Source organism: Ruditapes philippinarum, unplaced genomic scaffold (genome assembly GCF_026571515.1).
Source record: "Ruditapes philippinarum isolate M1 unplaced genomic scaffold, ASM2657151v2 ctg5987_1_1_1_1, whole genome shotgun sequence".
Taxonomy (NCBI): domain Eukaryota; kingdom Metazoa; phylum Mollusca; class Bivalvia; order Venerida; family Veneridae; genus Ruditapes; species Ruditapes philippinarum.
The window spans coordinates 40,884-51,965 of record NW_026853947.1 but is presented as its reverse complement, the minus strand read 5'-3'; the positions used below and the strand labels follow the sequence as shown (position 1 = coordinate 51,965).

The 11,082-nt window shown below is 30.2% G+C and overlaps 1 protein-coding gene and 1 long non-coding RNA gene across 2 annotated transcripts; one reads left to right on the top strand and one right to left on the bottom strand.

The window, feature by feature from the left end:
- The first annotated feature begins 433 nt into the window (after positions 1 to 433).
- LOC132738477 (uncharacterized) lies at positions 434 to 2,273 on the top strand. The gene is made up of 3 exons (XR_009626879.1): positions 434 to 648; positions 1,298 to 1,551; positions 1,907 to 2,273. It is a non-coding gene; the product is annotated as an uncharacterized LOC132738477 (long non-coding RNA).
- A 1,452-nt stretch (positions 2,274 to 3,725) lies between these two features.
- Positions 3,726 to 10,125, bottom strand: LOC132738479 (uncharacterized). The gene is made up of 2 exons (XM_060725982.1): positions 10,011 to 10,125; positions 3,726 to 8,278 (listed from the first exon to the last, which is right to left on the bottom strand). Exon 2 carries the CDS (start codon positions 8,268 to 8,270, stop codon positions 6,477 to 6,479), a length of 1,794 nt encoding a protein of 597 aa, XP_060581965.1. The 5' UTR covers positions 8,271 to 8,278; positions 10,011 to 10,125; the 3' UTR covers positions 3,726 to 6,476.
- Positions 10,126 to 11,082: the final 957 nt, after the last annotated feature.

Here is an 11,082-nt window from a genome sequence, read left to right as displayed (position 1 = left end):
TTTGCAATGACGAGTTTGTTTCTTTCTCTTTTTTATCATTATTACATTGTAATATTATTTCCTTGAATTAGTTTAAAAAGATATTCAAGTTTATTTTTATAAATACAGGATTTATTTTCATCGAGTGGTATGAAAATAAATATTTCATGAGTGGAATATGATAATTTTCATTCCACAAGAAAAAAAACTTGAATTTTCTGTTTATTATATACATTTTTTCTCTGTTTTTGATGCATCAAATTGAAAGACTTGTACTTAAATTTTGAATATTGACTTAATTTAGAAGAAAGAAGTCCGGCAAGAGATTAGTAAAAATACGGAAAATATGTTTCACTGCAGTGAAAAATAAGTTTTATAGTGAAAATACGGAAAACAAAAATACGCATTTAATTTCATCATATTTCTCAATATTTCATTTATAAGTGTATAATAAATAGCATTTTTGACGGAAATTTACTTTTCTTTTAAGCTTACAGAGCCAAAATAATACTTAAATAATGCTGTTTATTTCAGCGACGTCAGAGGACGTCATTTACACCATGCCAGCTTTCAGCACTAGAAGAATTGTTTGCACGAACACATTATCCTGACATATTTGTGAGGGAGGAGTTAGCAGCAAAAATTAACCTTTGTGAGGCCAGGGTACAGGTAAAGTACATCTTTTTATAATTTAGCTGCAAACATATGTTATTGTACTTAATAATGTTTAAAAAAAGTTTTTTTTCTTAATACAGTACACTATTTGTGAGGCCAGGGTACAGGTAAATTTACATCTTTGATAATTTAGCTTTAAAAATGAAAAATTATACTAAACAAGGTAATAAAAAGTATTTTACCTTAAAAACAGTACACTATTTTTTAGGCTAAGGGTACAGGTAAAAACAATATTGATATTTATATACAAAATTTGGCCTTATAAATGAAGTATTGTACTTAACAAGCTAAATACAAAATATAAAGAATTCTTAAGCTAAATGCAGCAAATACAGTAACACATTTGTGAAGCCAGAGTACAGAGAAAGAAAAAAACAACATTAGTGATATTTTTATATGAAATTATGAAATTTAGCTTTTGAAACTGAAGTAACGTAATTATGATAAAAATAATTTTTAACTATTCTTTGAATAATTTTACCTAACTCGTCTTTATTCGTAATGCAATACGTTTAAACTGAAACAAAGAATCAGTAGCTGTAATAGTTCCGATATTGATATTGATTCACCTCTCCTATCGCAATTCCGATCCGAAAAGTAAAATATATTTTATGAATGCATTTCTCTTTCAATATTGTTAAAGGTGTGGTTCCAAAACAGAAGAGCAAAATGGCGGAAGGAATTACGTAAGACCGGAAGCAATGCTGCTTTACGTTACTACAATCACATGCCGATAAATGACAGTGTCGCGGCAGATTTGAACAGACGATTACGTCAGAATGCCACGTGCGCGCCGCCGGTAATGCCGCCATTTCTTGGTGGAATGGCGCTGCACGAGAATTCCATGCAAGATTTTTGGTATTCTCACGCTCTTAGATACTCTGGACTTTTCGACAGGTAAATGGTTGTTTTTGTTTATTGTTCTATTTTTAGAAAAGGAATTCTGTTGTGTATTCTAATGTAAAGACAATCATTGTTTTACTTATGATTTAAAGTCAGCCAATTAAATTTATCAAACAAACCAATGAAATTACCGCAAAGTAGATATAATCATTGAACGCAGCATTAAAACTCCGCCTTGTATTATTTGTATATTATGTATTATTTGTTTGTTGAGGTTTTATTTATTTTAATTTATTTTTATCTTCATTTTCTTTGTGTGGTAATCCATGTTTCATAATGAAAAGTTTCGTGGTATAGCTTACTCTAATCATGTAAGACACTCATTATTAAAAATTTATGTTTCTTGCAGAGTGCCACCTGGCGGCGATCTTCGGAATCAGCATCATCATAATTTGCACACGCCACCAAAGTGAAACCCCATATTGTGATACGTCACCAAAATGAAACTCGATCTTGCCTGTTAATTGTCACTTGCCGGTGTCTTGTTGAAAAAATAACAAAAAACATTTGACTATTGGGTGTTGGGGATTTGCCAATCTGAATAAAATACATCTGTAACTAATTTTATATTACAGGGTGACGCAGCGAAATGTTTCAATTTTATTTTGGAAAATATTTTTATAATATGCATTTATAAAAAAGGTCAAATTTTATATATCTGTAGTGGTTGGAATTACAATTTTGTATATTTTGTCGAATGAAATCGTCCTATTTTTCACATTTAACAAATAAAACATGGCCTTGAGGGCAATATGCAAGTTTACGGACTGGTTGGTCAGACTGAGGAAGGTATATGGCCCGAAGCGCAGCTGAGGGTCATATACCTTCCGAGGTCTGACCAACCAGTCCGTAAACTTGCATTTTGCCCGAAAGGCCATGTTTTATTTGTTATATTATACCGAATCTAAATTCTTTTCATCCCTTTTGTTGCTGTCATTTTTACTATAATTTGCTTTCAAATAATAAGTTATTTGTTCAGTGTGTGAAATATCTCAAACCCTAGTCGAATTTTTTATTATTATTTTCAAGCCATACAGCAAAAAAATCATGTTCTTCTTTGTTATTCAATTTTTGTTAATCAAATTAAACAGGCAAAAAACCTCGAACTTTCAGACTAAATAAAATTTATAATCAATTTAAAGACAAATCATGACTTTTGATCGACATGTCATAAATTTATTTCAAACAAAACAATAAATTTAGTAAAAAAGACTCATTTAACAACAAAATAAAATATCATACCTCATTTGCATGCGCCCTTCTACATTTAATATGACGTCATCCGGTCCATATAAGAATTATGGACCGCCCCCGGTCTGTATGCGGTTTATGGACCGGATGACGTCATATTAAATATAGAAGGGCGTATGCAAATAAGGTATAATATTCTTTGATATATTTAACTTATCTAATCAACTGGTTATTAAAAGGCCCTTTATACCTCAGAAATCCTCTTACTTTTATTTCTCAAAAGCTTTCTACTTTTTTTGTGTACTTATATAGTTAACAAAATGTTACTCATTGGCCAATAAACATCTTCTCGTTCTGTTGCTATGGACGTAAGTTGCTTTTTTGTAAGTTTTTATCATAATGTATATTCATTGGTAAAACTATGAAATAATTAGTTGATATTTTAGGCGTGTTTGTTCGAAAAATTTAATTGACTGTAACTATAAAATGTTTTGACAGTTTTTACATTTTCATGTGGGTTAAAATGTGCAATATGAACTACAGATATTATTTGTGTATATATTAAATATATATGTTTTCACTTGTGTCTGAAAGATAATGGTTTATAAATAAAATGTGTGTTGTTGTTTTTTTTTCAGTTTTTTTTTTGTTTTACCAAAAAAAATAATATATTTTCTGACATTAAAATAAATAAATAAATAAATAAATAAATAAAATAAAATAAAATAAAATAAAATAAAATAAAATAAAATAAAATAAAATAAAATAAAATAAAATAAAATAAAATAAAATAAAATAAAATAAAATAAAATAAAATAAAATAAAATAAAATAAATAAATAAATAAATAAATAATCAAGCTGAATACGAAGGGAGATTATTCTGTAATACATTACTGGACACTCATGAATATGTAAAATAGGACTAAGGGAGACAATTACACCGGGCTTACATGATACAAATTTAACAGAATAAATGCACTTTTAAAAACAAAATATTTTATCCTTCTTAGAAAGATACAAGCATTCGATCAGTAAGGTCAATTAACAAAATTATTATTCACACTTGCTGGGCGACATCTCGGGATGTTTCTGCAAAAAATTGTCTCGGCCTAACGTACCGGTCTCGCCATTTTTTAGCAGAAACATCCCCTGATGTCGAACCAGCCAGTGTCAACAAAATCAACAAATAAATGCTGTCGTACCTGATATTAAGCAAAAATTGCGCCTGATTTGTTTCCGTACTTATTTTAAGCCCGTCGGATCCTTTTGGTGTTTACGTCACATGTATAATGAATACGTCACATATCTAAATATAGAACGTCAACTGTGACTCTATTGCATAATAGCACACACTTTCGATTCTTATATATTCTATAGTGAAGAATGCGGGTCGTGTTTGAATATGCAATAAAGTCACCTTTTTACGTTCTATATTTAGATATGTAACGTAACCACTAAAAATCAGACGCGCTGAAATTCAGTACGGAAACAAACCAGGTGCAATTAAACCTAATATTAAGTACCGCAGCATTTAATTGTTGATGTCGTGTTAGAATCGAAATAATATATCCAAATCGGTGATTGTATCGCTTGATAACATCACTGTTTGTCGTTCGGATGCGCAGCGTTATATCACTCCGGCTACGCCCTCTTGATAGAAGAAGAAGAAGAAGAAGAAGAAGAAGCTTTATTCTTTCATAAATCTCACAATACACAATTGACAAAGCCATTATAGCTCATAGTCATATTTTGGTAGATTCTATATACATTTTTATATTTATATTGGCATTAGTCAACAATAAATCTGACAGTAAAGTAAACAAAAATATATGTGAAAATAGTAAGATGCAGGAAACAGGATACACTACTCTTACAAGATTTAAATGCTTTTGATTCGTAATTACTTCCCTTACATTTCAAAATATCTAATACAAAAGAATGTGTCTGAAACTTTTTCTTAAAATGTGACTATTTTAAAATATTTGTTTTTGTTCATAATTGAATCTTAAATGTTTATCAAGATTGATATAAAATATAAAGTATGAAACATTATTTTGCATCTTCTTATTTTTGGTATTATTTGTATAAACTATTCTCTAACATATCAGTACGTACTTACGTACGCACGTGCCGCGTGCGTACATACGTACGTATTTACATACAATAAATACATTTGTGTACCACACATGATATTTTACATCCAAAACATTATTACTATTACTTATTACTATTTTCTATTTACAAATACATGGCAGTGCTGCGTATTTTTCATTTAACTTTTAAGATAAATATTTAAACGCCATTAGAGGTCATATATGCAACCAAAAATTTAATTAAAGCCATGATAAAAATCAACAAATAAATGCTATACTATTCATGAAATTTAACACATACTTGTTAGCTATCTTTCTATCAGCATGTTGGATTGAAAATATGAATATATATATTTCCTTTGTATATGTCGCAGTACAACCATGCGCAATCAATAAAATTATTAAAGAATGTAACACTATACTATCTAAATATTATATCTACATCTTCTTATTTCAAATGCTTTATATACATATACAGATAAATTTCTTATTACTTTTACATTTTCTGATGAAAACAATTCTATCGTTTTAAACAGGCTTGGTCGAACTATGTAGTATCTATTGATATATTTATCTCTAATTGTGTCATACATGTTACACTCAAAAAGGAATGAAATTCGTCTTCTAATTTATTACATGATATGCAAAGTCTATTTTCTCTTACAGTTCTATTCCATCGGCCACATTCTATATTTAATCGATGTGAGGATACTCTCAATCTACATAATGCTGATATAATTCCCCGCATCCGAATTCCAAACAGTGATGTTATTGAGCGATAAAATCACTGTTTGGGATATATTATTTCTTAAGTCAGTATCAAACAAAATTGTTATATAAGCGGATGTTTACCACGGAAAAACGGCAGTCTGTGATAAACACACATAGTGAGGTTTACTCCATAATACACCACTAAAGCAAAAACGTTGTTTTCAGCTGTGGTCAATCCAGATATCCTCCCGGGTTGATAATCGGACCCTTGTACAGAATGTTCAATTAAAACAATTTGAAATTATCGTCTGCCTCCGACATTTTCTCGGATTGATGAGAAACAATAATGCAGTCATTATATAATGAATCAAATATAGTGTTCTAATGTTATACTAGTATATATAACGGAAAATTCATATGCTTGCCGTCTGATCTTATAGTTTTTTTGTATGTAGTGCTGTATTATCTGTATATGTGTTTACGTTCATGTATTTGATTGTATTTGCAATCAGTTGTATACACTTGTATATGACTAAAGTCAAAAATTTTGCTGACTGATAATTAACTAAAACTTGAACTGATTAACATGCTTAATTTTTTTATTTACTTGCATTTCTAGTAATAGTTAAATCTGGAAATATGAGGACTATTATTTTACAGGGAGAAACAGATATTGATATTCTAAATTAATATGAAGGTACATAAACAAATATAAAAATCTAAAATAAGAATAATAAAAAATATGAATGATTATTGGTTCAAGATAAAATAATTAATACAATACAAACGAATACGTGCATCACTGAATAGACTTTTCTTTGTATACAGATAGCACATATGTTAGTTTTCATTGAAAATTTTGTGTGCATTTTAAATTGAATTGTGATAATTAATCACATCATTTCTTCTTTTTTTACGTATCATCATTCCAACTTAAATACTTTTATACAACTACATGAAGCGAGAAGTTCATTTGTTTCCGAATAAGACACATAAAGTTTTCTAGTGTTCACACAGTATGCAGTAGCTTCCGGGTACCATCTACCAAGCTTCTCATTTATCGTTATTTTACACGACTGACAGCTGTCTGATATTCTACGTAAATTTTCGTCACTATTTTGATTCAAACAAACAAGAAATGTGCCATCATCTAATTCACAGATACCTCGTCGATTTCCTCCTCCCTCTGCTGGTTGATAGGTATTTATAACGTTCCCCTGCCAGTCTAGTTGTTTTACAGCATTCACAGAATGACCACTGTCACTAACATATATAGACGTTCCAGCTGTATTCACGGTGACATAAAGAGGACAGTAGACCAGACTATTATCTCCACTAAAACTTTGCAATATTTTACCTTGAAGGTCAAGAACTAAAACTTTTCCTGGATAAATACATGACACAACAAGCTTATCATTGCTGTAAGCAATACCACGACAATCCTCATTGATATTCACCTTACGATCAGAAACTATGTGTTGTTTCTTTAGTGACATGAAATGGACGCTTCTATCGTCAGGTACAGTCACGACAAATCTATCATCTGTAATAGCTGCAACATCATGCGGTGAATTATTTAGTTTCATCTCCGAAACAGTTTTCTTCTGTTCTGTATCATAATATTTTACTTTCCTGTTCTTATAATCACAAACCACGATCTTATCCGGCTGAATAACCTCTATCCCGGTTATGTCACAATTAGTTTTATCCGATGCTGATTTAATATTTATATCCTCGACAACTTCAAGATTTAGAGTCTGATCATCTGGCGGTATTGATGTAGCTTTCATTATTGCAACATTTTCACGATCGGATGATTTAACAGATACAATTTCCCCTAACTGCTTATTTTTTTCTAACACATCAATAATTGCCTGATGTTTGACAAAGCTTACTGTTTCATCTTTGTTTTTTCGACTATGTTGTTTTGCCTTCATCTTCATTTCTAAAAGTCGTTTCTTGGCTACTTTCATTTCAACATACAGTTTGTCGAGACAGTTCTTTTGTATCAGGTTATCTAAGCAGACTTGTTTCTTTACCGTTTCGTCTTTTATGTCTTCTATATCTGTTGACAAACTCTTCAAAATCATTTGTTTTTTATTAGAGATTCTCTCCGCGTCCTTGACAACAATCTTTTCCATATCGTCCAGACGTGTATTAATTTCCTTTCTGAATTGATGGATTGCCTTTATAATCTTATCATGATTTTCAGAAATGGCTTTTATCTCATCTTTTGCTCTCTTTATACCTAATTCACAAACTTCCTCAAGTGATTTCATTTCCGCCATTAACTCATTGAGTTCCTCACTGTCTAGAATATGCTTTGAAAGTTTAGGTATGTATTCCACCTTACAGGTCCTATGATCTAACGTTACACAAACACTGCAAACTACGGTGTCGTGATCTCTACAGTAATATTTCTGTTTTTCGTCTTGATGATCATCACAGCTTTCGAAGTTGTCTTGAGATAATGGAACGGTAGGTGTTGTTGGCATGGAGTTTTCATCAAGCAGAACATGATTGCGTAAAGGTGCTGGTTTCCTATGATGCTTGTAACAGGTTTTACAAAGATGTTCATTGCAAGTGGTACAAAACCCCTTAGCTGGAACCCGTTCACCATCTCTATCACATGGGATACAGAATAATACAAAATCTTCAGCAGACCCATGTGATATCGAATGTGTCAATTTATTTTGTCGCTTGCCAGAAACTTCCATTATTAATTCTAGAATGTAAAATTTTAATTACTTCATTTAAATTTTTGGTGATTATAATTTGACTACATCAAATCAAATATTCAAAAGAGTGAAGCTTACAAAGTTACCTGCAGACCTATTTTATTTACTCTGTATATTAATTTCATAATCAAGATAATTATTAAAAACGGAAACAGCATTTTCCGATGTTAATATTTAATTCGATCAATTACATTAAAATGAGCTTGTTTTAGATAATGTTGTTTTATAGCTGCATAATTCCAGACGAGTCAATGAATTTTAAGAAAAATCAAACTTTAGAAAACTGTACTAACATTTTAGGAAATTTAAACAGTTCGAGATTCACGTAGTAATGTACATGCCATATGCGATTAACAATTGATTTTTGCAGTATTTATAATTATATTTGCATATTTTGATGTGCTAGATTTTTGCTTATTAACATGAATTGTAGGTGTTGTTTAGATTACTGTCTATGCTCACCTGCCTATACCTTACTTTTAAATACTTTTTTTTCAAATTTTCATGAAAATAACCATGAATCTAGAGGCATGCCGCTTTAACGAACTTGAAAATTGACAACATAATACCTTAAGGACAGCTGCATGCAAAATGTAAACAAACCTTAGAATACAGAAATCAAGTTATGGCCACATTTCTGAACAGAAGCTGGGATGTTATAATGGCCCTTTTCAGAAATAAGGAGCTTTTAAATATTCTAGAATATCATCCTTAGGAAAATAATTATTTTTTGGTGAGAAACAAATAGTACCATTCAGCTTACTATCCATATATGCATAATGATTGTTTCTACTCAAAATTTATGAAATATGTATAAAAATGTTACCCTACCCCGCCCATTTTAAGACGTGTATGACCATTTTCCTACTTAGAGAGCCTAATTTAAAGAATCTCATAAATGTACCAAAATTATATTGGTTGATCCTGTAAAATATTAAATACTTTTACCGTTTAGTTTTTTATAAATATTGAAAATATCAGGTATCATATTTTGTTATAAGATTTAGCATTATTTAGCTAATAAATACCTAATAGTATATTAATTAAATTTCTAAAATAAAACACTTTTTTCTTCCCAAAAGGCTTATGAGAGATACATAAATAATGTTAAGAGAAAAAAAGAAAGAAAAAAATAGTTGACCCTTCTGGGGTTTGAACCCACGGTTCTTAGTTTCAATGTAATTAACAGTAGTTCTAGCATATTTGAGTACTCTTCAACGCGGAGGTAATGCATTAGGATAGTCATACCTTAAAGTAAGACTATCCATAAATTATCTCAATAAAATGTCACTGCGCTTTGAAATCATGCCAAGATATGAATATCTGATATATTTGTACACAATGATAAACGTGGATATTTAACCTACCATAAAGTAATTTCAAACTTGTATTACCAAACAGGTTATAACAAGTTTCCCTCTTCTCTCTCAATCAATATAAATGTAAATTAAACTGTAAATAATGTTACTAATAATAAATATACCATATATATTGCTATGTTTTTATCTAGTGAATTTAAAGAAAATAATAGATAGTCTTCGAACTTTCCTCAACGTTTAATTACCGAATAATTATGAAGATCGTTGTATTTTAATGTGTTGATTGAATGTGTATGTTTAACTTCTAGATCTACTTTATCAATATAATCTCATTTAAATAAAGATAATTATCATTGTTTTAATAGATGAAAGAAAGAATTTAACAATGTGAGTAACAAACCTTAAATAACGTCTCTTTTCCAAAATTTAAATCTAAACATTTTTCACTGCAAGTTTAACCTTCGCCGCCATTTTGTTCTCTGTTAAATCAGGTTTTGCGACCGAAATGCGGAAGTTAAAATGTAACTTTGCCCAGGTACATAATCGATATTAAACGTTAAACAAACCTGTTTGTGCAGATCTAAATAATGTATTTACACCTGTGCAAAGAAGCAATATTTGCACATATTGTTGTATCTATCCTACATAACAAAGCCAAAAATATTATACCTTCACAACTTTGAGGGTACTAAATCTTTACGTAGTCGTTGAATAATGAAAATGCATGGATATCGTTATCAAGTACAAACTGTTCTTTCACATATGTTTGGCACATACTGTATAATGACTCATGGCTATAAGGCTTGGTTATTAATTTTTGTTATCTACATTTTATTAAGGACATATTTGTAATAATTGAATGATTAATACTTTTTCTAGTACCCATGTAATTCATAAATGTTATAACTTAATTGATACATTTGTGATTTTTAAGATCCTTGTTTAATTTGGATGCCATTAGTAACATAAATAATCTTACTAACATTCAGCTGGTGAAAAAAATGTAGGGAAGGAACTCCCAATTACAATTATGATTCTTTCATGCAACGTTAAATACTGGGTTGTTGTTTTGTTGGGGTTTATTTTATTTATTTTTTTACTTTGCGTAATACAATAAAATGCACGTTTTGTAGGTACTAAGAAATGCCTTAATTTTGTACACGTGATACACGCGTTTAGATTCCATAAGAAGGGGCACCAATCTCGTGGCATGCTGCACTGATTCTGCACGTTATTATAGGCTGATTTTATGGACCTGGCAATTATGAATACATTATAGCACTCATTTCAATACTCGATCTAATTAAGAGGTCTTCGGTTCTATCCCATTGTTTTAGTATACTTTTTCTTTTTCTTTATTTATGCGGTATATTTTCATGAAATCAATATCTGGTGTGTAATACGTCATTTAAATGATATTTATTGATTTAAATCTGCATGAATTTAAAAACAAATTAATTCTTAAACCATGT